This window comes from Petaurus breviceps, unplaced genomic scaffold (genome assembly GCF_028583685.1).
Source record: "Petaurus breviceps papuanus isolate PSGF00001 unplaced genomic scaffold, PetGlider_PUasm1.0 90601, whole genome shotgun sequence".
Classification (NCBI taxonomy): Eukaryota; Metazoa; Chordata; class Mammalia; order Diprotodontia; family Petauridae; genus Petaurus; species Petaurus breviceps.
This window is the reverse complement of record NW_027187282.1, coordinates 1,721,157-1,749,083: the sequence shown is the minus strand read 5'-3', so window position 1 is coordinate 1,749,083 and position 27,927 is coordinate 1,721,157. Positions and strand designations below refer to the sequence as shown.

The 27,927-nt window shown below is 38.9% G+C and overlaps 1 protein-coding gene across 4 annotated transcripts in view; it reads left to right on the top strand.

Moving 5' to 3' along the window:
• The window catches only part of TMLHE (trimethyllysine hydroxylase, epsilon), a 132,110-nt gene that overhangs the window by 64,287 nt on the left and 39,896 nt on the right, over positions 1-27,927 (top strand). For all 4 annotated transcript variants that reach the window (XM_069063725.1, XM_069063726.1, XM_069063724.1 and 1 more), the window contains one exon: positions 9,692-9,868. In XM_069063725.1, coding sequence (XP_068919826.1) covers positions 9,692-9,868 — 177 coding nt within the window. The remainder of the gene's footprint in view (positions 1-9,691; positions 9,869-27,927) is intronic.

The window sequence follows — 27,927 nt, the reverse complement described above, 5'->3', positions numbered from 1 at the left end:
GCTTCATCAAACACTGGGCTATTGAGATCCATTGTTTCTGATTCTTTCTTTATCTCTAGTTTCTTTTTTAAAAAACCAATGCTAGATGGTTTTGATGACTATTGCTTTATTATATAGTTTGAGATATGGAAATGCTATTTCTCCTTTTCATCATTTTCCTGGATATCTAGATTTTTTGTTTTTCCAAATGAATTTTGTAACATTCAAAGTGTAATTTAGCATTTCCTTTTTATGATATTGGCCAGGCCCAGACATAATTAACAAATATTCCTCCAAATATTTAAATTGCTCATTATCAATCTGACCTCAGACAGTTAACACAAAAAGTAGCCCTGTGACCTTGGGCAAATCACTTAACCCCAATTGCCCTCCAAAACAAAAAACAAAAAAGCAAAAAACAAAACAAAAAAATTTTAAATTGCTCATTATTTATTTTAAGGAGGACTTTGTAATTGAATGTTACAATGCTGGAATCAAACCCAAATAGAAACTAGACTTTATGTTGACTTAGAAAATCATGAATTAGAATTATTTTTTATAATTTTATTTATGTTATTAAACATTTTCCAATTGCACTTTAATGTGGCTTGAAATTTACTTGGTAGTTTTGCAGGCTGAACATTTGATACTTCTGTTGTACAAATCTTTTTTATGCTATGAATTTTGTGGTTATTTGAATGGGATTTCCCTTTCTTATATTACCTCTTAGATTTTGTTGGTATCATAGATAAATAGAGTTGATTTTTGAGGGTGGTTTTTTTTGGTAGTTTGCAACTTTGAACATATTAATTGTCTCATTAATATTTTTGCTGATTTTCTAGAATTTTCCTAGTATTCCCTTAGGAAATCAGCAAATAAGAATAATTTTGTCTTTTCTTTTCCTGTCTTAGTGCCTTTAATTTCTTTTGTCTCATTGCTATTGCTAGCATTTCCAGAACCTGTATCAAATAATAATGGGGAGAATGAATACTTTTGCTTTATTCTCATTTTTATCAGATAAGTTTCTAGTATATTCACATCACATACAATGCAATGCTAGCTTTTGGTTTTAGATACCTTTTATGATATTGAAAGAATATCCCTTTATGCCTGTACTTTGCTGGGTTTTTAGCATAAAATAGCATTGTATTTTCCAGTGACTTTCTGCATCTATTGAAATAATCATGTGGTTTTGCATTTGATTTTTAAGATGATGCATTTTGATTGTTTCCCTAATGTTGAATCATCCTTGTACCCCTGTTTGTTATAAGTCCAGTTTGGCAATTTACAGTTCACCAGTCTTGGTCTCTGCCCCAAATGACCTCTGTGGGTTCATTGGTAGAAGGGTTATTGTCACCTTGTTTTAGATAAACAAACTAAGGCCCAAGCAAATTAAAGTCACTATACTATGTACAATAGGGAGCCATTGCAAGCTTTGGAGCAGGTGAGCATTTGGTAATCCATGTTCTAAGTGAACTTTACAGGAAGGTTTTTTTCCCTCCTAAGATAGCCTGTAAATTCTCAGAAGGCTTGCCTTGTATCTGTTTGTCTTCTAGTACACAGATCTGCACCCAATAAGTATGCAACAACCTGACTTTCTGTTTAGATTCTCTCTTACTCCCTTCTATAAGTCTTACCTTAGTTAAGTGGATTAGCTCAGCATTACTCCGAATGTATGCTTCTGTGATTATCTCTGCCAGGAATGCCCTTCTCATTGCCACTTCTCAAACTAGTCCCTAGTCTTTATGGCCATGTTTTCAGTGCTTTTCCTCCTGTTCTCCTTGCTTAATACCCCTAGAGTGTTAACATGGTGCCAATTGTATGACAATATATTACTGGTTTGTCCAGTGAGCTTGAAGATAAGAGCATCGTGTCCAGACCCTCATCCCCTCTCACTTGGACAGTTGTAATGGCTTCCTAATCAATCTCACTATATCCAGTCTCTTCCCTCTCTGATCTAACCCCCACCCAGCTTCCAGAAGCAGCTTCCTAGGGCACATCTCTAACCATGGCCTTCCCTTGCTCAAGATTCTTAATTGGTTCCTCATTGCCTCTAGAGACACATAGAAACCCTCAACCTGGTTTTTAAGACCCTACAGTATCTGGCTTCAACCTAACCTTCCAGCTTTATCTCATATGTTATATCTCAATTCCTTTAGTAGTCTATGTTACAGCCAAACTGGACTATAGAATCTATATGCTGTTTCCCACCTCCATGCATTTGCATAAGCTTTCCCCCATGCTTAGAGTACATCTGCTCTTCCTCTCACCACCTCTCAAAATTTTCAAAGATCAGTTCAGGTACCTTCTCTGAGTCTTCTTATTCTTGGTGCTCTCTCACTATATTCCAATTCCCCTGTATTTCCTTATCTGTGGAATCTTATATTACTTCCAGTAGAATATGAATTAGGGTAGCTAGGTGGTACAGTGGATAGAGCCCTAGGCTTGGAATAAGGAAGACTCATATTCATGAGTTCAAATCTGGCTTTGGATACTTACTAGCTATGTGACCCTGGGCAAGTCACTTCACTCTACCTCAGTTTCTTCATCTGTAAGGCTTCTTAAGGAAATAGAAAACCACTCTAGTATCTCTGCCAAGAAAACCCCAAATGGGATCAAAAAGAGTTGGATATTATTGAAAAACTGAACAAACAAACAAAAAAACAAGGGCAGAGCCCATTCTTTGTCTTTGATTCTGTGTTCCCATGGCCCAACAGAGGACCTGGCACAGACCAGGATCTTTCTAGATGTTTATTGAGTTGAACTGAATTGTATTCCTGACAACACCTTGTAGAGGGTCGTACATATTATAGGTGCTCATTCAATATTTGTGGATGGAATAAGCTAATACAGTATCTATATAGCATATCAATTCTGTAAAGGGATATAAGATTAATTAGGGAAACATCCTAAAGATCAGGTGTTTGGAGGCTGGTTTTGAAGGAGGTGTTGACCATGACTTGGGAATGGAGAGGGCTTGGCCAGGGCAGGGGAAGCAGCAGGCATGAACTTGGCATGCAAAGGAGGAATCAGATCCAAGCAGCTCTACTCCCCATACTCCTCAGACTTACGCAGTTGAAGGTGGGGCAAGCAGGAAGAAGTGAGTATTTTAGGGCAGGAGTTAAAAGTGGAACCCAGTAGCAGTGAGTGGTCATTGCTCTTTATCTCTGCTATGGGGTGATTGAATAGAACTGTTTAGGGCTTGTGAGGGCCTTGTCTTCATTATTGCAATGGAACAGAGGTTTTCAAAATAACCACCAAGGCCCAGAATCTATAAGGGGAAGGAGGCAAGGATTCCATGTTGTTAGCTGATGTGCCCAATGGTGTTATGTGGTTCTTTCTTTTTTTCTTTTCAAATGCTTTATTAACTTCATTCATTAATAACATTCATTAACATCATTCATTTCCGCCAGATTTTGAGTTACAAATTTTCTCCCCATTTTTCCCCTATCCACCCCCCAAAAATAGCAGTCCCACAGGATATCCCCTCCTCCAATCTGCTCTCTCCCATATTTTCTCCCACACCCCTTTTGACTTTTCCAGTGGATCTCTGTGCCTGTATATCTTATTTCCCAATTACATGTAAAATAGTATTAATAATATATATATGTACATATATATATAAATATTTAAATATTTGATTTTAAAACTTTGAATTCCAGATTCATTCCCTTCCTCCCTTGTCACCCACCCTTACTGGGAAGATAAGCAGTTCACTATAGGTTGTACATGTGTGGCTAATGCAAAACTATAACATAGTAGATATATTGTAAAAGACTGACTATATTTCCCTCCCTCCTGTCCCACCTCCCACTTGTTCTATTCTCTACTTTGATCCTGTCCCTTTTCAAAAGTGGGTGCTTCCAACTTCCCTCCTCCACCCCAGCCTGCCCTCCCTTCCATCATCCCCCTCTCATCCCCTTCCCCCCCTAATTTCTTGGAGGGTGACATACCCTATTTAGTATGTATTTCATTCCCTCCTCAAGCCAAATTCAAGGGAAATAAGGTTGACCCATTCCCTTTTGCCTTCCTATTCTTCCCCTCCATTGTAACCATTTTCCCTTGCCTCTTCTATATGAGATCGTTTACCCCATTCTGTCTCTCCCCATCTCCTCTCATTATATTCCTCTCTCACCTCTTAATTTCACCTTTTTAAGTATCATCCCTTCCTGTTAAATTGGTCCTGGGCCCTCTATCTATGTATACCTGTAAACAAGTATACACACATTCACATATGTATTCATATGCCCATGTACCCTCATATATAGACATATATATTTCTATTCCCTTCAACTACTGAAAAAAGTTTCATAAGTTACAATTATTGTTTTTCCAGGAATGTTAATAGTTCAACTTTGATAAGTTCCTTATGATTTCTTTTCCCTGTTTACCTTCTCATGCATCTCTTGCTTCTTTTATCTGAATGTCAAATTTTCTATTCAACTCTGGTTTTTTTCATCAAGAATGCTTGAAAGTCCTCTATTCCACTGAATGACCATATTTTCCCCTGAAACATGATACTCAGTTTTGCTGGGTAGGTGATTCTTGGTTTTAATCCCAGCTCCTTTGACCTCCGGAATATCATATTCCAAGCCCTTTGATCCCTCAGTGTAGAAGCTGCCAGATCCTGGGTTATCCTGATTGTGTTTCCACAATATTCAAATTGTTTCTTCCTGGCTGCTTGTAATATTCTCTCCTTAATCTGGGAATTCCAGAACCTGGCTATAATATTCCTAGGAGTTTTCTTTTTGGGATCTTTTTCAGGAAGTGATTAGTGGATTCTTTCAACTTCTATTTTGCCCTCTGGTTCTAAAACATCAGGGCAGTTTTCTTTGAGAACTTCCTGGAGGATGATTTCTAGGTTCCTACTTTGGTCATGGCTTTCAAGTAGTCCAATAATTTTTAAATTATATCTCCTGGATCTATTTTCCAGGTCAGTGGTTTTTCCCATGAGATATTTCACATTGCCTTCTATTCTTTCATTTGTTTGGATCTGTTTAACAGCATCTTGATTTCTCATAAAGTCATTAACTTCCATTTGCTCCAATCTAATTCTGAAGCAATGATTCTCCTCATTGAGCTTTTGAGATTCTTTTTCCATCTTGCAAATTCGTCTTTTTAAGGCATTCTTCTCCTCATTGCCTTTTTGAGTCTCTTTTGCCATTTGAGCTAGTCTATTTTTTAAGGTGATATTTTCCTCAGTCAGGCTGTTGACTCTCATTTCATAATTTTCTTGCATTGTTCTCATTTTTCTTCCCAATTTTTTCCCCACTTCTCTTATCTGCTTCTTAAGGTCCTCTATGGCCTGTAACCAGCTTGCGTTTTCCTTTGAAGCTTTTGGTACAGGAGTTCTGACTTCACTGCCTTCCTCCTGTTCCATGCTTTGCTCCTTTTTGTGCCCAAAATAGGAGTGTAATGTTGGAATCTTCTGTCTGCTTTGTTTCCTTTGCCTGGTCATGTCACCCCTCAGTCACTTTAACCCTGGGCTTTTTGCCACAGTAGGACTCTGCCACCAGACAGGGGAGCTTTCGTCCCAAATGCTGGGGTTTTCTTAGCTGCTGGAGGTATTAGATGGGTGCCCTCTCTGAGGTTTCCACACGCTCTGGCAAGCTGGGCACACACCCCAGGACCTCCACCCTAGACTGCAATCCAGATCCAAGCAGGTTAAAGCAAGAGTGATTACCCCTCAGTCTTGTGCTTGGTCCCCCTACACTCTGCAGGCCAGGAGCTGAAGCTGCCATGTGGGGCTGGCTGGCTGTGCCAGCGTCTTGTCCTGGGGGCAAAAGCCACACACTCCCACTTACTGGGTCCCAAAGTCCAGAGTGTACTGACCTCTCACTTTGTCTTTCACATCTATGTGTTGATAATTCTGGAAACGGCCACAGCTGCTGCTGATCTGGAGTCCCTCCACCCTATGGCTGGTCAGAACTGTCCTGGGGCTAAAGCCTTGGTGTGGGGCTGGGCTTGGCTCCCAGAGCACTGCACTAGCCAATTCCTGCCGGCCTGCTGGGCTGTCTTTAGTGGGAGGTTAACTTTTCTGTGTCATTTTGTGGGTTCTGAAGCTCCAAAGTTTGTTTAGAGTCCCCTTTTACATGGATTGGGGTAGGTGCAAGCTGGAGCCCAGCGGAAATCCTGCTTCTACTCTGCCATCCTGACTCTGCCCCCTATGCAGTGCTTTCTAAGTACAGGAGCTTATTGTTCTTCCTACCTGGACACCTTTGTACAGGCTCTCCTCATCCTTGCCTAGTGGAATCACTAACTTCCTTGAAAGCAAACCCCAAAGTTAGTGTCTTCCCACATTCCTGCAAGTTACTTTGTATTTATTATATGTATGTGTATGTATATGTATATAAAGCTTACATATTAATATACATAGACACATATATATTTATATATTCACATATGTACACATATTTTTTTGCCATTTTTGTCTGTGTATGCCTAACAGTAAAAACATGGTCTGTTACTCAGTCACACAATAAATGCTGACTGATTTGAATTGAGCGCCATATATTCTGGTACTTCAGAGACATAATAAACTATAAAGTACCTTTTTTATTAATTAATTAATTTTTAGTCTTCAACATTCATTTCCACAAAATTTTGAGTTACAGGTTTTTCTCCCCATCTTTCCCCTACCCTCCACCGCAAAATAGAAAGCCTTCTGAATACCCCTTCCCTCAATCTGTTCTCTCTTATATCCTCCTCCATCACCCCCCCCCCCCGCTGCCATCTTTCTAGTAGGGCAAGATGGATTTCTATACCCCAATGCCTGTATGTCTTATTTCCCAGTTGCATGTAAAAAAAAACAGTTTTTTTGCTTTAAACATTTGTTTTTAGAACTTTGAGTTTCAGATTTTTTCCCTTCTTCCCTCCTCACCTCCCCCCAACTGGGAAGATAAACAATTCAATATAGGTTGTACATGTGTAGTTACCCAAATCATTTCCATAATTGTTTTATTGTGAAAGTAACTATATTTCCTGCCATCCTATCCCACCCCCCACTTATTCTAATTTTCTCCTTTGACCCTATCACTTTTCAAAAATGTTTGCTTCTAACTACCCTCTTCCCCAGTCTGCCTTGCCTTCTGTCATCCCCCTTCTTATCCCCTTCCCCCCTTATTTTCCTGTAGGGTAAGATACCCAATTAAATGTATATGTTATTCCCTCCTTAAGCCAAATTCAGTGAGGGTAAGGTTGTCCCATTCCCTTTCACCTTCCTGCTCTTCCCCTCCATTGTAACAGTTTTCTCTTGCCTCTTTGTATATGAGATAATTTACCCTAATCTATTTCTCCCTTTCTTCTTCTCCCAATAAATTCCTCTCTCACCTCTTAATTTTATTTTTTAGACATCACCCCTTCATATTCAACTCATCCTGTACCCTCTGTCTATGTGTACATGAACATATATATGCCCACACTCACATACATATTTATATATACATACACCCTCCTATATATACATATATGCATATATATATGTATGTATATATATATTCCCTTCAGCCATCCTCATACTGAGAAAAGTCTTATGAGTTACAATTATCATTTTCCATGTAGGAATGTGAATAGTTCAACTTTAATAAGTCCCTTGTGATTTCTTTTTCCTGTTTACCTTCTCATGCTTCTCTTGCTTCTTGCCAAACTTTCTTTTCAGCGCTGGTTTTTTCATCAAGAATGCTCGAAAATCTTCTATTTCATTGAATGACCATATTTTCCTCTGAAGTATTATACTCAATTTTGCTGGGTAGGTGATTCTTAGTTTTAGTCCTAGCTCCTTTGACCTCTGGAATATCATATTCCAAGCCCTTTGATCCCTTAATGTAGAAGCTTCTAGGTCTTGTGTTATCCTGATTGTGTTTCCACAACCCTCAAATTGTTTCTTCCTGACTGCTTGCAGTATTTTCTCCTTGACCTGGGAACTCTGGAATTTGGCTACAACATTCCTACGAGTTTTCTTTTTGGCATCTTTTACAAGAGGTGAATTCTTTCAATTTCTGTTTTGCCTTCAGGTTCTAGAATATCAGGGCAATTTTGCTTGATAATTTCTTGCAAGATGGTGTCTAGGATCTTTTTTTTGATCATGGCTTTCAGGTAGTCCAATATTTTTTTAATTATCTCTCCTGGATCTATTAGTGGTTTTTTTAAATGAGATAATTTCACATTGCTTTCTATTTTTTTCATTTGTTTGGATCTTTTTTATAATATCCTGATTTCTCATAAAGTCATTAGCTTCTAGTTGCTCCAATCTAATTCTGAAGGAGTTATTCTCTTTAGTCAGTTTTTGAAATTCTTTTTTTTCATCTGGCAAATTCGGCTTTTTAAGGCATTCTTCTCATTGGGTTTTTGGGCCTCTTTTGCCATTTGAGTTAGTCTATTTTTTAGGGTGTTATTTTCTTCAGTGTATTTTTGGGTCTCCTTTAGCAGGCTGTTGACTTGCTTTTCATGATTTTCTTGCATCGTTCTCATTGCTCTTCCAAATTTTTCCTCTACTTCTCTTACTTGATCTTCAAAATCCTTCTTGATCTCCTCTATGGCCTGTAATCAATTCATATTTTTCTTGGAGGCTTTTGATGCAGGAGTTCTGACTTTGCTGTCTGTCTTCCTCCCACTCCATGCCTTGATCCTTTTAGTCCCCTAAAAATGATTCTATTGTCTCATTGTGCTTTATGTGCTTTATCATTGCCAGCCAATCACTTGACCCTTGAGCTCTTTGCCACAGGAGAACTCTGCTTCCAGAATGGAGAGAGCTTTGTTCCAGATTGCTGGGGTTTTCACAGCTGCTGGAGCTATTAGGAGGGTGCCCTCTCTACAGCCCCCACAGGCTCTGGCTCACTGGTCACACACCCCAGGACCACACCCCAGACTGCGATCCACATCCAAGCAGGTTAAAGCAAGAGCAATTACCCTATGAATGGTTGCTTGGTCTCCCTACAATCTGCAGGCCTGGGGCTTCTGAGGCAGCCACATGGTACAGCCACCATGCCTCTGCCTGCTTCTCGCTCTGGGGACAGCAGCCAAACTTAGCTCTTTTGTCCTCCCTGTTCCAGCAAAGTTCCACACCAACCTTTTACTTTGTCTTTGGTGTTTGAGAAGTCTGGAAACCACCACAGATCCTGGTTATTCACTCTTCTGAAGGCTGCTCTGGCCGCTGCTGATCCAGGCTGTGCTGGGGCTGCAACCACGCAGCTCCTGTGGGACTGTGCTTGGCTCCCAGTGTGCTGTGATAGACCTTTCCTGTTGACCTTCTGGCTGTCTTCAGTGGGAGATTTGTTTCTCTTTTTCACTTTGTGGGTTCTGTAGCTTTAAAATTTGTTTAGTCATTTTTTACAGGTATTAGAAGTGTTTGGAGCCAGAGCCCAGGCCAAGTTTGTGCTTCTACTCCACCATGTTGGCTCTGCCCCCTAAAGTACCTTTGTTCATACAAGAGTGGAGGGGACAAGAAAGAGCATGAAGAAAAGCTGTGGGGCTAAAGCAACATATGATAGGGTCCTCAGCTTTGGGGAGGAAAAAGGTAATGTTCATCTCAACCTTTGTCCTGCCTGCAAGCCAGCTTGAGAAGATAGGGCTTTTAGGGTACCTATATATGTACTACAGGATCTTCACCTTGATGGTCTCTAGTTGGTCTTATAGATTCCTTTCTGAACCTCAGAATTTTCAGTTTTGCCAAACAAAATTTCTCTACTGTCAATATTCTCTGTTTCTTTCCCAGAACTACGGTATGCTGGCATGGTGATGAGATTTGATTATGTTTGGCTCAGAGATCACTGCCGCTCTGCATCTTGCTACAATTCCAAGACCAATCAACGAAGCTTGGATACTGCTAGTGTGGACTTGGGGATCAAGCCTCAGACCATCCGCATGAATGAGACCATGCTCTTTCTCACATGTAAGTAAACTCACTGTTGATAAATGTAGCTAAGGAGCATTTAATAATAATGATAATAATAATAATAATAATAATAATAATAATAATAATAATAATAAGAAGAAGAAGAAGAAGAAGAAGAAGACTTATAGAATTGGAGAATTGGAAATGTTCTCAGTGGCCATTGAGTGCAATTCCCACTATAGTAGACCAGCAAGTAGTCCTCCAAAGGCTACTTGAGTTCCCAGGGGTGGGGATCCTACCACTTCTCAAAGAATTTTTGTTAAAAATGCCACTTTTGTTAAAAAATTGTCCTAATATCAATCCTAGATTAGTCTCTTTGCAAGTCCTATTCATTACTCCTGGTTGTGCCATTCTCATTTGACAGAATAGAGCTAATGCCTGCTACACATGGTCCGCCTGTGTGTTCCCTTCTTCAGGCTAAACTTGCCCAAGTCCTTCAGTAGATCTGTCTTCCTATGACATGAACTCAAGGCCTTTCACCATCTTGGTTGCCCATTCCTTCAGTGGGGAAAGAACCACCCAAAGGGTATTACAATAGTTTAGGTGTAAGATGAGTGCCTGCACCAGAGTTCAGGCAGTGTCTGAGAAGAGGAGACATATTCAAGAGGTGCTATAAAGGTGAAATCGACAGGCCTTGGCAATAGCCTAGATCTGGGAAGTGAGAGTGTGGGGTTCAGGACGACACCTAGGTTGCCAGCCTGAGGGCCTAGGAGAATGGTGGTGTCCTCTATAGTAACAGGGAAGGTAGGACTTAAGGGGAAAGATAATGAGTTCTGTTTTAGACATAGTAAAGAGTCTCAGATGTCCTAGACATTAAGTTTGAGATGTCTAAAAGACACCTGGAGATATGAAATTGGAGGTCAGAAGACAAGCTCCATCTTCCTCACAAGAATAGGAACTTAATCAAAAGCTTTGGTAAGATCAGATAAACTATATCCACAGTATGCCCCTCATCCTCCAGTCAAGTGGCCCTTTCAGAAAAGGAAATGATGTTGGTCTGGCATGACTTGTTCTCATCACTTCATTTTCTAGGTATTTGCCAACCATCTCTCGAGTGATCTATTATAGAATTTTAATGGAAATCAAAGTCAAACTCAGTGATCAATAATTCTCTTCCCTCTTTTAAAAATTAGGACATTTGGCCTTCTCCGATCTTTCTTTAAAATTTTTAAAAAAATATATTTTTAAATTTTAGACTTAAATACTAAAACTTAAATACACAATAAGAAAATAAAAATAAGTATATTATAAACTAAAATATTAAAACTTAAATACAAAATAAGAAAAAAAGTCATGTGCACAGCAGAATGTAAGAGAGGATTCAAAATGTATAGCAGTAAATTTCTATTTCAAGAAAGCCTATGTAATAAATACTACATGTTGTGTTGAGAGCTGTCCATCTTTTCTTTACTTTCTTGTAAGTTTTCTTATGTTCCCTGCTGGGCACTTTTTATTTTGTTCTCCCCCCCCCTTCCTCCCCACCCCTCTGGAAGACTACAATTAAGCGTGGATATATTTACATAGATATATATACATATATATATATATACATACACACATACATACATATATATACACACATAATAATACATAAACATATACTTTCACAAATTCTACTCCTGATCTTTATTTTTATGTTTGTGCATATCTCTTATTTCCTATCCCTCCTGCCTCCTCCTTAACTTTATTTAGCCTACCCCCTCAAAGTATCCCTCCCCTATCTTCCCATTCTCATAAATCTAAAGACACATCTGTATCTGCCTTTGAACTATACCTTAACCCTCCCCTCTAAAGATCCTTCCTGTATCCTCTCCCACTCTCTATCCCCTTCATATTTTATTTATTTCTGAATTTAGAAGACTTTTATACTCTTCTGGCCTTCTCCAACCTTGTGTTACTGTGGCTTTGCCATTGTAAATGTCAGCTTTTCTAGTGTCAGAGAATACACAGGTATTTAGCATAAATTTTAGCCATGACAATTTCATATGGAATAAAAGCTTTCATTAGCTATTAGGGATTATTTTCCATATTAATTAGATTAATTTAATTTAATTAATGAGATTTCCTATGTGTTTCTTATGTCTTTCCTATGAAATCTTATTTATGCTAATTAAATAAAATGTTGTTGAAAATTTCACTCATTTCATTTCTTGAAAATATGTGTAGTTAAGGATATTTCCTGATTGTCCAGACTTTAGGGACACCCTGTAGTTCATCTGGGACAAGTCACTGGTTAAATCACTGGAGCACTAGGTGCTTTCTTAGTGTCCCCTTATTTCTCTTAGGTATCACCTCTGTTTTGCCATCTTTTTCCTGTTACTTTTTCTTTAAAGGCCCTTCTCCTTGCTAGAGCAAGCAGAAGCCAGATTAGAATTAAACAGCTCTGGGGCACTAGGTGACACAATGAATAGAGCACCAGCCCTGGAGTCAGGAGGACCTGAGTTCAAATCCAGCCTCAATCACTCAACACACTTACTAGCTTGGGCTTGTCACTACCAAGTGACCTTGGGCAAGTCACTTAACCCCAACTGCCCGTCCCCCCTCCAAAAAGCAAAAATAAAATAAAAGAATTAAACAGCTCTGCCTTCTTTCTCTTGGTAGTTCCATCCTTACTTGAGCCTTTTTTTCTGTACTCATAGCTTGAAAAACTCAGACCTTTTTGTTGTCCTTAGTTTTCCTTGCTGGCCTCAGTTCCTTCTAAGCATTAGCACTACTGACTTTATTTTTACCATTTTACCATTTATACTCTCACAGTGGAAAGAGTTTTGGAGCTAGAGGATCTCAATTCAAATCCCAGCTTTGTCACTTAATATCTAGTGACCCTGATCATGTCATTTAACCTCTCTGTGCCTCATTTTCCTCCTCTGTAAAATGAGGATGTTGAAGTAGATGACCTCTAAGGTCCTTTTCTGCTCTAAACTTATGATTCTTAAAACTAATTAATTACTGTCCTGACTCGAGTTCTGCTGACACTGTGGATAGCCCCTAGCTCTGCTTCTAGCCCCCACCTAGTACTTTTTTAGTTGTATCTGCCTGAGCTATAAACCCAAAAGGTGATCTTACCCAGGGAGTTAGGCCCATATGAATTTATGCTTTGGAGGAATGAACAAGGAGAATGTGGTTGGAGGGTCAGCTGGAAATCCCTGCAGGGGAAGTGGGGGCAGGGAATAGTCACCAGAACCAGAAGTACACTATAAAATTTGACCAATTTAGTTCAAGCTGTTCATAGCCACTCATCCATAGGAGTTCTTCAGAAGCCATTTTAAGATGGACAAGAATGCCCAGCTGCCTAGACAGGTCACATGCTGCAATAATAAGGAAGCAAAATTTCTGCTTAGCAGTTTTATGAAGCTCCTTTCTGTAGGGAATCAAGCTTCATTAAGGCACCCCCTGACTCAGTTAGTGGCCAGATCTATATACATCCACTGAGAACATCCTAGCCCTGGGTGCAGAGGAGCCCATAAAGATTGGTGGTATTACCAAGATAGGTTTCTCAGGAGTTGAAATCAGCCAGGAAGATCTGGCCAAGAGGCCCATGTTTACTCTGTGGGTTATCTGAAGCACAATTTCTCAGCCAAGGGACTAGAAACTAAATGATTCAAGGTGGGTGGATGGAAAGGGGAGTGAAGAGAACAAAGGCTTCATGATGAGGGGCCCTGAGTAGAACACTGCTTCTACGCCTCCAGGGTCCCAGGCCCCATTACTGCTTTCTGGGCCAGTGGCCCAGTTTTCAAATGGGAGCAAAATATCATTTATAGGCCATCTAACCCTCAGTGCAAGGTAATTTACTCCATAATTACACAGAAAGAACATTCAACAATGATCCAGCATCATTTCAGGTAGGTGCATCTCCCTCCTCATTTGTCACTGTGGCACATTCTCATTCAGAAGAGTACATGAATTTGTATACTGATAGATACCCAATGAGCTGGAAGTGTCTGAGAAACTGCATCAACACTTTGAGCCTTACTCACCTTAGACTATTAAATCTCAAGAATAGTTTCATTGCCTTCTGAGGCAATTTCTGGGAAAATTAGTCTAGGATAGGGACCTTCCTGCCTTTTTAGGCCATTAATTAATTATTTTTTAAAAAAGCAGTTGCTAGGTGCTTACTTACTGTGTGCCAATTACTGTTCTAAGCACTGGTGATACAAATTCAAAAGCAAAACAGTCACTTCTCTTAAGGGACACTTTTTAAAAAAATATATTTTTTTCAAGCAACAAAGCATCACCTTCCCCTTCTATCTCTCCTCTCCCCCTGCCCCTATGAGAAAGAAAAAAAAAGTTATAAACATGTAGAGTCAGGCAAAACAAATTTATCATGTTGGCCATGTCACCAAAAAATATGTCTTAGTCTTCACTCTGAATCCATCGCCTCTCTTGTCAGGATGTGGGTAGCATGTTTCCTCATAAGTCTTCTGGAATTATGGATAATCATTTTGGTGATCAGAATTCCTAAGGGTGTCAAAGTTGTTTATTTTTACAATATTGTTATTGTTTATTTCATTTTGAATCAGTTCATAGAAATCTGTCCAGGTTTTTCTGAAGCCATCCCCTTCATCATTTCTTATAACACAGTAGTATGCCATCTGATTCATATACCATAACTTGTTCAGCCATCCCCCCAATGGATGGGCATCTCTTCGGTTTCCAATTCTTTGCCACCATAAAAAGAGTTGCTATAAAAATTTTTGTACATATAGTTTCTTTTCCTCCTTCCTTGACCTCTTTAGTGTATAAAGCTAGTAGTGCTATTACAAGGTATTCACAGTTTAATACCTTTTGGAGCATAGTTCCAAAATGCTTTCTAGAATGGTGGAACCAGTTTACAATACCACTAATAGTGCAGTTTTCTCACAACCCTACTGGCATTTGTCATTTTTTATTTTTTCAACCTTGCCAATCTGATCAAATGAATAGTTTTAATTTGAATTTCTCTAATTTTTAGTGATTTAGAACATTTTTATGTGACCAATCATAGCATGGATTTATTCCTCTGAAAACAACCTATTTATATCCTTTGATCATTTATCATTTGAGGAATGACTCTTATTCTTATAAATTCTAATCAATTCCCTTTATCTCCTAGAAATAAGAACTTAATCAGAGAAATTTACTGCAAATCAATTTCCTGTTTCTCTTCTAATTAGCTATATTAATTATGTTTTGTAAAAATTTTTTGTAATCCCTTGTAAATCCATTTGGCCCTAGGGATTTTTTCTTTATAAGTTCATTTATGGCCTGTTGAATGGCTTTTTGTGAGATTGAACTATTTTAGCTATTCTGTTAATCTGCATATTTTCTATTTTTGTAAATATTCATCCATTTAATTAAGATTGTCAATTTTATTGGCATATGATTGGGTAAAATATTTTCTATTAACTTCTTTTATTTCTTATGTGAATTTACCATTTTCATTTGTGATGCTGGAGATTTAGTTTTCTTTTTAAAAAATCAAATTAGTTAATGGTGGTTTATTTCTTTTTCAAAAGAGGTAACTAGTTTTATTTATTAATTTAATTTTTTTGCTTTCAAATTTATTAAGCTCTTTGATATTCAAGATACTTATTTTGGTGTTTAGGGGGTTTTGATTTGTTGGTGTTTTTATTAAGGTTTTATAATTGCACATTGATATGTTTTTTCTCCCTTTTATGGAAGAAGTAGTTTAGAAATATAAATTTTCCCCTAATGACTGCATTTGATACATCAGGAAATTAAGGTATACCATTGCTGTCATTATTTTTCTTCCTAACTGCTTGCAGTATTTTCTCCTTGACCTGGGAACTCTGGAATTAGGCTATAATATTCCTAGGAGATTTCTTTTTGGGATCTTTTTCAAAAGGTGATCAGTGAATTCTTTCAATTTCTATTTTGCCCTCTGGTTCTAGAATATCAGGGCAATTTTGTTTGATAATTTCTTGAAAGATGTTGTCTAGGCTCTTTTTTTTATCATGGCTTTCAGGTAGTCCAATAATTTTTAAATTATCTCTCTAGATCTATTCTCCAGGTCAGTGGTTTTTCCAATGAGATATTTCACATTGCCTTGTATTTTTTCATTTGTTTGGATATGTTTTATAATAATATTGATTTTTCATAAATTAATTAGTTTCCATTTGCCCTAATCTAATTTTGAAGGAATTATTCTTTTCAGTGAGCTTTTGAAATTCCTTTTATCACCTGGCAAATTCAACTTTTTAAGGCATCCTTCTCCTCATTGGCTTTTTGGGCCTCTTTTGCCATTTGAGTTAGTGTATTTTTTAAGGTATTATTTTCTTCAGTATTTTGGGGGGGAGGGTCTCCTTTAGCAGGCTGTTGACTTGTTTTTCATGATTTTCTTGCATCATTCTCATTTCTCTTCCTGATTTTTCCTCCACTTCTCTTACTTGATTTTGAAAATCCTTCTTGAGCTCCTCCATGGCCTGTAATTTGTTCATATTTTTCTTGGATGCTTTTGATGCAGGAGTTCTGACTTCTTTGTCTTCCTCCCATTCCATGCTTTGATCCTTTGTCCCCCAAAAAGGAACCTAAGGTTTGATTGCTATGCTTGCTTTGCTTCCTTTGCTTGCTCATGTTGCCACTCAATTACTTGACTTTCGAGCTTTTTGCCACAGTAGGACTCTACTTCCAGAGAGAAGAGTTTTGTCCCAAATTGCTGGGGGTTTCGCAGCTGCTGGAGTTATTAGGAGGGTGCCCTCTCTATAGCCCCCACAAGCTCTGGCACACTGGTCACATACCTCAGGACCACCACCCAAGACCATGATCCAGATCTAAGCAGGTTAAAACAAGAGCAGTTACCTTCTGAATGGTTGCTTGGTCCCCTTACAATCTGCAGGCTAGAAACTCTGGAGGCAGCCACACAGCAGTAGCTGCAGCCACTGTGCCTCTGCCACTCCTCACCCTGGGGGGCCAGGGACCGGACTGCATTCTTCTGTCCCCCTGTTCCAACAGAGTCCCCCACTGACCCTTTACTTTGTCTTTGGTGTTTATGGCTTGATAATTCTGGAAATAGCCACAGCTGTTGGTGATTCATTCTCCTGAAGTCTGCTCTGGCTCACTTGTTGGTTGGGGCTGCCTGGGGCCAGAACTATGCCACTCATGTGGGACTGTGTTTGGCTCCCAACCCGGTGTGATAGACCCTTTCTGCCAGCCTGCAGGCTGCCTTCAGTGGGAGATTTGTTTCTCTTTGTCACTTTGTGGGTTCTGTAGCTCTAACATTTTTTGAGTCATTTTTTACATGTATTGGAGGTGGTTGGAGCTGCAGCCATATAGAGGTCCTGTTTTTACCCTGCTATCTTGGCTCTGCCCTGCTATCATTATTTTTAATGAAATTACTTATTAATACTATGATTTGTTCTTTGACTCACCCATTCTTTAGAATTAAATTTTTAAATCTCCAATTAATTTTTTTTAAGTTTTTATTGATATTTTCTGTTTTTATATCACCATAATATTCCATGTATTCCTTCCTTTCCCCTTCCCCAAGAGCCATCCATTCCATGTGACAGATAATATTTTTAAGAAGAAAAAAGTCATCGCAACTAATCAAACATTGGAAAAAGTCCAAAAATATGTGCCATGTATAACACCTGTGAACCTCCATGAGGGGGTAGGTTTGGGGTGTCTTCCCATATCTCTTTGTTCTGATCTTGATCTTTATAATCTTATTACAATTTCTTTTGATTATCTTGCGTGTCATCCTTCTTTCCAGTTACATTATTGTAATTAATGTGTATATTGTTTTCTTGGCTTTGCTGACTTCCCTTTGCATCAGTTCATATAGATATTTCCATGCTTCTCTGTATTCATCATACACAGTATGTCTTATAACATAGTAATATACCATTATATTGATGTACCATAATTAGCTTAGTCATTCTCCATTCAATGGGCATCTACTTTGTTTCCAATTCTCAACTATGACAAAAATGTTGGTATAAATATTTTAGAGTACTTGGGGACTTTTTTCTTGTCAGTGGTTTCCTTGGGCATATAATAATGGAGTCTCAGGGACATTTTAGTGACTTTATCTGCATAATTCCAAATTGCTTTCCAAAATGGCCATACCATTTATTTTGTAACCTATAACTTTGTTGAAGCTCTTAATTGTTTCAATTAGTATCTTTGATGATTCCCTGGAATTTTTCAAGTACACCATCATATCATCAGCAAACAAAGCTAGTTTCATCTCCTCTTTACCTATCTTTTTTTCTTTAATTCCTTTCTCTTTTCTTACTGGGCATCCTTACTTCGCTCCTGTATTTATTGGAAAAGGTTTTCATTAATTTCAGTTCAGTAACCATTTATTAAGTGCTTACCATGTGCCAGATACTGTGCTAAGCATTAGGGATACAAACAAGAAAAAATGATAGTTCCTGCCCTCAAGTAACTTTATAATCTAATTGGGTAACAGGGGAGAGAAGACAACACACAAAAGGAAGCTGGAAGGGGGCAGGGGACCTGGAGCTACCTGGCACAGGGTGGGGGAGCAATCTTGTTCTGTGGAATTGAATCCAAGCGGAGCTGCAGATGGAAAGGGGATTTTGATGTATGCCTCTGTAGTGTCCTTAGGTCTCATAGTGTGACCATGTTACTGCTTGTATGGCAGGTACTGAATAAGCCTAGAGATAGTGAGTTTCAGTTCCTATATTTGTTTTTTGCTTTTTTTAATGCTTTGGATTCTTGGTGTCCTAGATCATGGAAATAGCTAAGGTTGCTTTATCTTTGGTGCATAACTTTTGTTTTGGAGAGATTTAAGAGGTCGTGAGATCAGAGAACATGTGTATTCCACCATCTTGTTAGTCAGATGACCTGAAAGTCCCAATTAACAGAAGTAGAAAAAAAAAGTTCTCAAATAATTCTGTCATTGAAAAAGAAATTGGACAAGCTATACTTGGACTCCCAAAGTTTTTAGGCCAGATGGATTTATAAGCAAATTCTACCAAACTTTTAAGGAACAATCAATTCCAATACTACATAAAGTGTTTGAAAAAATATATAAAAAGAAGTCTTGCCAAATTTCTTCTATGACACAAATATAGTCTTCATATCTAAACAATGGAGAATTAAAACAGAGAAAGAAACTAAAACCAGTATCTCTAATGAATATTAATACACATTTTAAAAATAAAACATTAGCAAGGATACTACAGCAATGTATCACAGATTATATATACTATGACTAGGATGAATTTATACCAAAAAGGCAGGGATGGTTCAATATTAGGAAAACTATAGTCATAATTGACTGTATTAATAATCAAAACAACAAAAATCCTATGATTATATCAGTAGATGCAGAAAAGGCTTTGGACAAGGCAGGACACCTATTCCTGTTAAAAACACTAGAAAACAGGACTGAATGGGGCTTTCCTTAAAAAGATAAGTATCTGTCTAAAATGAAGAGTCAGCATCTTTTGTAATTGAAATAAACTAGAGGCCTTTACAGTAAGATTATGCATAGGTAAAGGAAGTATGTCCAGTGTCACCATTGCTATTCATTATTGTACTAGAAATGATAGTTAAAACAATAAGAGAAGAAAAAGAAATTGAAGTATTAAATATAGCTAAAGAAGAAACAAAATTATTATTGTTGCATATGTTATGATGTTTTACTCAGGGAACCCTAGGAAGTCAAGTAAAAAAGCTAAATGAAACAATTTCTTCAGCAAAGATATAAAATAAACACAAAATAGTCTGCATGTCTGTATATTACTAAGAAAATCCAGCAGGGAGAGATAGAAAGAGAAATTCCATTCAAAATAATTATAGAATGTGTAAAGTATTTGGGAAGCTACCTCCTGAGACACATAGGAACTACATTAACACAATTTCAAACATTTTTACACAAATAAAGGCAGATATGAACAATTGGAGAAATATTTATTGCCTATGGGTAGGCCAAGCCAATATAATAAAAATGACAATACTTTCTAAATGAATTCATTTATTCAGTACCATAACAATCAAACTACCAATCTAGTTTGTAGAACTAAATAGTAAGATTTGTTGAGAGGAATAAAACAAAGTATATCAAGTGAATTAATGGAAAGAAGTGTAAGGAAGGAGGCACAGTGCCTCCTACACAGTAGGTGCTTAATAAATGCTTATTGACTGACTAACAGCATTAGTTTCAAGATTTCCTCTACTCCCATTCAGCAGTATGCAATCAGAATGAAATATTTGTCTGGTGGGAGTAATCCAGGTTTGGGTTTATGCAAGATATGATTGTGATAAAAAAAAAACAGTTGTATAAGGGATTCAAAAATAGATCTGAAATGGTTCACCAAGAGATTGCAATAGGGAAAGGAGGAGACTACAGTGTTTTTACTAGGAATCAGTGCTATATTTTGTCAAAAGCCTTTTCTATATCCATTGAGATAATCATTTGATTTCTGTTGGTTTTGTTGTTGATATAGTCAATTAAACTGATAGTTTCCTTAATCATCCCTGAATTCTTGGTATAAATTTCACCTGTTTATTGTGCATTATTATTCTGGTGACAAATTGCTGTAATCTCTTTGTTAAGATTTTATTTAACATTTTTGCATCAATATTCATTAGGGGAACTGGTTCATAATTTTCTTCCTCTGTTTTGACTCTTCCTGGTTTAGGTATCTGATGTACCATATTTGTGTCATAAAAAGAATTTGGTAGGACTCTTTCTTTGTCTGTTTTTCCAAATAGTTTATATGGTATTGTAATTAATTGTTCTTTAAATGTTTAGTAGAATTCACTTGTAAATCCATCTGGCTCTGGAGATTTTTTTCTTATAGAATTCATTGATGGCTTGTTCAATTTTTCTAAAATGTGTTTAAGTATTTTATTTCCTTTTCTGTTAATCTGGGCAATTTATATTTTTGTAAGTATTCATCCATTTCACTTAGATTGTCAGATTTATTGGCATACAATTGGACAAAATAGCTTCTAAATTATTGCTTTAACTTCCTCTTTGTTGGTGATGAATTCAACCTTTTTCATTTTTGATACTGGTCATTTGGTTTTCTTCTTTTTAAAAAAAATCAAATTAAGCAAAGGTTTATTGATTTTATTGTTTAATTTTTCATAAAACTAGCTCTTAGTTTTATTTCTTTTGTATTTCCTTTTCCATTTGGCCAATTTGTTTTTTCAGGAGGTATTTTCAGTGGATTTTTTTCCATTTGGCCAAATGTATTTTTTTTAAGGAGTTGTTTTCTTCAGTCAATTTTTGTCCTTTCTTTTTCAAGCTGTTGACTCTCTCTTGCATACCTCTCATTTCTTTCCCAATTTTTTCTTCTACCTCTCTTACTTGATTTTTAAAATCCTTTCTGAGCTCTCCCAAGGTTCATATTCCCCTTTGAGGTTTTGCATGTAGGCATTTTGATATAGTTGTCCTTTTCTGAGTTTGTGTTTTGATCTTCCCTGTCACCACAGTAGCTTTTTATGGTCAGGGCTCTTTTCTATAAAGAAACAGAAATAAGCAAGAAGCTTATTTTTCAGCCTATTTTTTGGCTTTTTAAGTTGGGCTCTTCTCCTGGGGTACAGGGAGCAGTATGCCAAACTTCTTTTGCTGGGGGCCAGGGGTTTTGTCACTGCTCCAGGGCCTCAGGTGCTCACATCTTATCCACTGAGCTAGAGTGGCCCACCCTAGTTGCTCCTGTTGTGCCCTCGGCTCTGGGGCTGGCAATTTGCCTTCTGTGCTGGGGCTGGAGGCCTCACAACTGGCCTGCTATGCCAGTGGACTGCTGATCTAGAGCCACAGGGTTTCTGTTGCAGATTGGTGCTGTGGCTAAGAGCCTAGATACCAGCTGTGCTGGGCTAGTGCTCCCCTTCTCCCCAAGTGAGACAGACCTTTCTTAAAGTTCCTCCAAGTTATCTTTATCTGGAAAATTGTTTTACTCCATCTTTTTGTAGGTTCTGTTGCCCCAGAATCAGCTTAAAGGTTTGATTTAACATTATTTCTGAAGGAAACTGGGGAGCACTCAGGCAATTTCCTGACTTTAATCCGCCATCTTGGCACTGCCCCTTGGGGCATTGTCTTACTACCCCCTTCTTCACGTGGAGTTTCAGATTTCTGTTAAGCATTTTTCTTTAATCCTTTACAGACTAAAGAGAATTTATTTTTCAACATCCATTCACTCACCATGTGACCTTGAGCTTTATTTTTCTGGGCCTAAATTTCCCTATCCCCCTAGCAGATGAGGGAGTTTGACCTCTATGACCTGTGAGGTCCCTTCTAGCTGAAATCAATTATCGTAGGTAAAACCCAGAGGACATTAGAAACTAATAATGGTATTGTATAACAAAGTAAATTGTCACATTTTCTGGACTTAGTGTCATTCACAATGTTAAACAGAAAAAGTACTTGTTCTTAGATTGTCAGTCATAAGAATGGGTGGGAGAGTGGGAGGGAGGATGGGGAAAACCAGCTCAACCATAGCATCCTCTATTCTGATATTTCTTCTAGTAAAAAAGCAAACTCAAGTTCATAATACATTAGAAAGATTTTTTTCTAACATATTAACCAACCAACTATTAAAAAAGGATGTGAGGGCACATATATACCTAGGCTAAACATTAAAATGACCCAGAGCACATGATCTGCTTTTTACAGAAGTTCACAAGTCATTTTTCACTAGTGGTCTCCTGTATATCTTGGTTCATAGACTGGAATCCCTAAGCTATAGAAAGGAGTTAATTAGCTAGCTTTTTCACAGGAGTTCCAGTGTTTCATGCATGACACATGTGCAAATCAGATTCTTCTCCTCAGAGATCAGGAGCAGATCAAAAGCCCTTGACCCTCACTGACCTGTACAGGGTCATGTAAGCCCTTGTTTGGCCCATATTGGGGATCACATTCGAGTGCTGGCCCTGTCCTGGTCATGGCTAACCATGCAGCACTATCCAGTTCCAAAATATGCTTTCCTTGTGAAGAGTGTTCTTCAGTATACTACTGGCATCTTACTTGAGTGTGAAACTGACAGTTGAACTCCTGTCTTAAAGTTTTGTCACCTTCTTTATGAAAGCCAGGTCCTTGTTGTACTTGATGATACAAAGAACTACTGCTTCAGATCTCACTCAGTATGCTGAGCTTGAGATGCCAGTAAAAACAAAATCCCATGACCATGTGTTACTGAAATGGAGTGAAGGTGTTCATCATGGGCATTTAAGAGACTGATGAACTGAGAGGGCAGATTTCCTGAGGGTCCTTCAACAAATGTAATGCATGAAATAGAGAGTAAGACCAAAAGCCAAGTCCTGAACTTCTGGAGAAGGAAGAGAGTGGTCTTTTTCTTTTTTAAGCTTGAATCATGCATTTGTTTAAACATTTATTGAGTACCTACTATGTGCCCTGTGCTGGGCCATGGTCTCACCAGGTCTCTCCCAGTCTACATTGAGAAATGATACAAGACTATGAGAATCTGCATAATTAAGGGTAATAAAACTGGAGGGTGTAAAGCTCTAAGGAAAAGAGCTTGCTGGATAATAGTGACAGTAGGAGGCTCAGGAAGTAGCAATGGAGAGCCAGGAGCATACCTACTCCCCTGGGCACAGTGTGTCTGTCAGAGGATGAGTGGGAGCATGAAAGAAGCTTCCGTATGACATTATGGAGGGGAGCTGGGGATGCAGTATCTCCTGGAGGGAGCCATATTTCTGTGAGTACAAGAAGGCAGACAGGAGTGTTAGAGGAATGAAGGTTTTCATAATGCCTTCTGTAATTTGACTGAAGGAAATTGCTCAGCCACACAGTGACACAAATAGGACATGAATGAGGCATCTATTTCCCAGCATCCCTCTTCTGTTGCTCTTAAAAAGGCTTTTGGTTTCCCATTGCTTTCACAGCCCTGTAGCAGAGTCAGGTCAGGCAAACAGCCTGCAGTTGTTGGCTTGTTGTGGCTCTGGCTAGCGGGAGTGGGGGTAGAAGGGTCACTGCATTTGCAAAAGCAGATTTGGGATCAGTTGGAAGCTAGAGTTTGGAGCAGAGACAGGACTGAAATATTGGAGACAGGGACAGGAGACAGACCATCAGTCAGAGCCAAAGATAAAGTGGAATCCAACCAGATTGGCAGCTGTCATGAAAACGGGTAGGGAGACCCAATTTAGAAACTGATCTCAACCCTTAAGCCTTCCTCTCATTGTTCAATAGTTTATTTCAGTAAGTTCCAAATAGCAATCTCTTCCTTTATTTTTTTCCCACCTACCAGCTGGGAATAACTCAGGCGGGGGCAGAGGCATGCTAGTAAATATTTAACAACCAGCTTTCCAAAAGGAACCGTGCACATGAGAAACTGTTGAGTTTCATCTGCATTATTAACATTTTCTCCATCACTTTCCCAAATTTGGACATCTACAAAACAATCAGTCAAGCCCTGATCTATTGCTTTTGTCAGTTTCCAAGGTGTAAATGCTCACACTGAAAATTGACCAATCACTTTCCTGAGCTTATTATATTGATATCTTATTGCTATATTATTATTGTTGTAAGATAAGAACAAGCATTTGTTCAGCACCTCCTTCATGCCAGGCCCTATGCTAAGCATTTTACAAATATTATCTCATTTGGTCCTCACAATAATCCTGGGAGAGAGATGCTATTGTTTTTCTCATTTTACAGATGAGGAAACTGAGGCAGACAGAGGCAAAGTGATTTGCCCAGGGTAACATAGCTAGTATGTGTGTAAGGTGGGATTTGATCTCAGGTCTTCCAGCCTCCAGACCCAAGGCTATATATATGTACCCTGGTACCTGCTAGTGGTCTCAGATAGGAAGCCCTATTTTTCCCAAGGAAGCATCAGAAATCAATGCCCTTCCAACAGAACTTAAGAACTTTTCATAGACAAGATTCTTACTCAGCAAGTGTGTCAGATAGCAGAGTAGCCCCAGTAATGATGTTTTGAGCATATACAGTAGGGAGGAGGAAGGAAGGAAGGAGCCATACTCCAGGCAGCCAAAGGGAAGAAAAGGTCAGGGGGCTTATCCAACTCTAGCCACTTCTTTTTTCCTTGGCTACCACAACTCTAAGCAATAGGCTGCTTTTTGAACCCTGTGTGTAGCAGTGCGACTCAGCCGCCTGTAGCAGGGCAACACCACCACCAGGAACCATTTTCTGTCTTGGGTGTGGCCAACAGAGTCTGTCTTGCTAAAGTCTGTAGTGGTCTCCCGCATACCCAAGGGCTTATAGAAAGTTTGAGGCCAGGTTGGATCCATTCCAAAAAGCCAAACATTCAGTGTTCACAGGCCTGTTTCAAGGCAGACCACTGAAAGTTGGAAGGAACTTCAGAGACCATCTGGTCCTAAGAGGAGCAAAGTGGGCTACCACCTCACAGCACCTTCTATAGAGCAGATATACTGAGGCACGAGCCAGCATAGCTTTGCTGAGGCCTGGTGACTACAATAGCAGGTCAAGGACAAGGGCAAGACCAAGACCAACTGACTTCAGCTCCGGTCTCACCTCCCCTACCTCCTTCCATTTAATTGAAAGTTCTGGAAGCCTCCACCACTTCCATGTGAGTCTGGTTGGCCATGTCATTCCATCCGTCCTAAGCAAAGGCAAAGGGATTCTCAGTCCTGGAGAATCATGCATAGCTTCTAGCTGCCTTCAATGAGTTCCTCAAGAGATCTAGTTGAAGTCCATACTAGGGCTCTAAAAGAGCCACCTAGCACCAAGTCATCAGCAGTGTTCTTTGAAAAATTGAGGAGGAAAAAGGGGGTGTTACAGTATTGTAGAAAGGTAAATGACCCAATTTTCAAAAAAGGAAGAATAGAGTCTGTAAGACTACAGGCCTGTGAACTGGCCTTTAATACTTGACAAAACTCTAGAACGTCATCAGAGGGATGACTTGTGAGCATTTCAGAGGGGAAATAGTGAGTACAAAGAGGGAGTGAATGAAGCATCATAAGAATAGATCTTTCCAGGTGCACTTAATGGCCTTCTTTAATTGGCTTCCTGGACTGGTAGATAGATAGATAAGGGGAAAACCTTACATGGACATGGTCTACCTAGATTTCAGCAAGGTGTGGGACATCTCTCATGCTATCTGTATGAACAGGATAGAGGGCTGTGGGCTAGGTATGGACACAGTTAAATGGATTAAGAATTGATCAAATGATATAATCTGAAGAGTAGTATCATCATGGAGGGAGATTTCAAGTGGAGTGCCTCAGGGGTCTGGCATTGTCCTTATATTTGAATGAAACCATAGATGGAATATTTATCAGATTTGTAATGACACAAGTTTTCAGGTAGGGGGATCGTTAATCTGTTAAACTTGGAAAAGATTTGGAGTAGGAAAGGGGATCTAATGCTATTTTCAAATATTTGGAGGACTGTTGTATAGAAGCAAGGTTAGCCAAGGCAGAGCTGGGAACTGTTGGTAGAAACTGCAGATAGGTCAACTGAGATATAAGGGAAAACATCCCTAATAATATGAGTGAGGCAGGATGCCTTGGGGGTAGTGAGTTCCTTTTCACTCTGGGCCTATGCTGGGGGGTGACAACTTGTTCAGGTGTCTGCGTGCGCGTGTGTAGGTGTGGATTTGCGTGCGCATGTGTGCTCAGTGACCTGTGATGCCACTTTCCACTTAGATAATGGATTCTCTGCTGTTATAGCCATGGAGTCATTCTTACCTTCTTGCTGTCCCTCACCCCTACTTCTCTCTATCCAGTCAGTTGCTGCATCTTATCCTTTGTACCTTCCTCCCATTCCTCCCCCTCTCACACAATTTCATCACATATTGGTCGTATTATTACAATAGGCTCCCAGTTGGTGTCCCTGATTATCTCCAATCCCTCATCCACACAGCTGCAAAAAGGATATTCTCAAAGTTCAGATCTGATCATGCCAATCTTCTAGAAGCACAAACACTTCCTCCTGTGTGCATGACAAATTCTTAACCTCATTAAGGAGGCCCAGACACTTGGATAGGAAGAAAACAAAACCCAAACATTTTTATTTTCAGTCATTTCTCAATGATATCTAGCATTTCCTTCAGGTATTGAGAAAGGATCCATTGGTTTCACCAAACTGCCAAAGGGACCCATGACATAACCAAAGTTAAACCCCCTGACTCTAGACTAAAAGGGAATCTATATAATCTCGTTTCAGCTGACTATTCCAGGCTTATTGTACTTCCACACCTTTTCTTTTTTTTCAAATGCTTTATTAACTTCTGATTTACATTATTCGTTTCTGCCAGATTTTGAGTTACAAATTTTCTCCCTGTTTTTCCCCTACCCACCCCCCAAAATAGCAGTCCCACAGGATATCCCCTCCTCCAATCTGCTCTCTCCCATATTTTCTTCCATACACCTTTTGACTTTTCCAGTGGATCTCTATGCCCCAGTGCCTGTATATCTTATTTCCCAATTACATGTAAAATAGTATTAATAATAGTATATATATATATATATATATACACTATACAACACACATATATATATGTACATATATTTGAATATTTTATTTTAAAACTTTGAATTCCAGATTCATTCCCTTTCTTCCTTTTCACCCATCCTTACTGGGAAGATAAGCAGTTCAGTATAGGTTGTACATGTGTGGCTAATGCAAAACAATAACATAGTAGATATATTTTAAATACTGATTATATTTCCCTCCCTCCTATCCTACCTCCCACTTGTTCTGTTCTCTACTTTGATCCTGTCCCTTTTCAAAAGTGGGTGCTTCCAACTTCCCTCCCCCACCCCAGCCTGCCCTCCCTTCCATCATGCCCCTCCTCATCCCCTTCCCCCCTACTCTCCTGGAGGGTGAGATACCCTATTTAGTGTGTATTTCATTACCTCCTCAAGCCAAATTCAATGGGAATAAGGTTGACCCCTTCCCTTTTGCCTTCATATTATTCCCCTCCATTGTAACCATTTTCCCTTGCTTCTTCTATATGAGATAGTCCACCCCATTCTGTCTCTCCCCATCTCCTCTCATTATATTCCTCTCTCACCTCTTAATTTCACCTTTTAAGTATCATCCCTTCCTGTTAAATTGGTCCTGGGCCCTCTATCTATGTATACCTGTAAACAAGTATACACACATTCACATATGTATTCATATGCCCATATACCCTCAT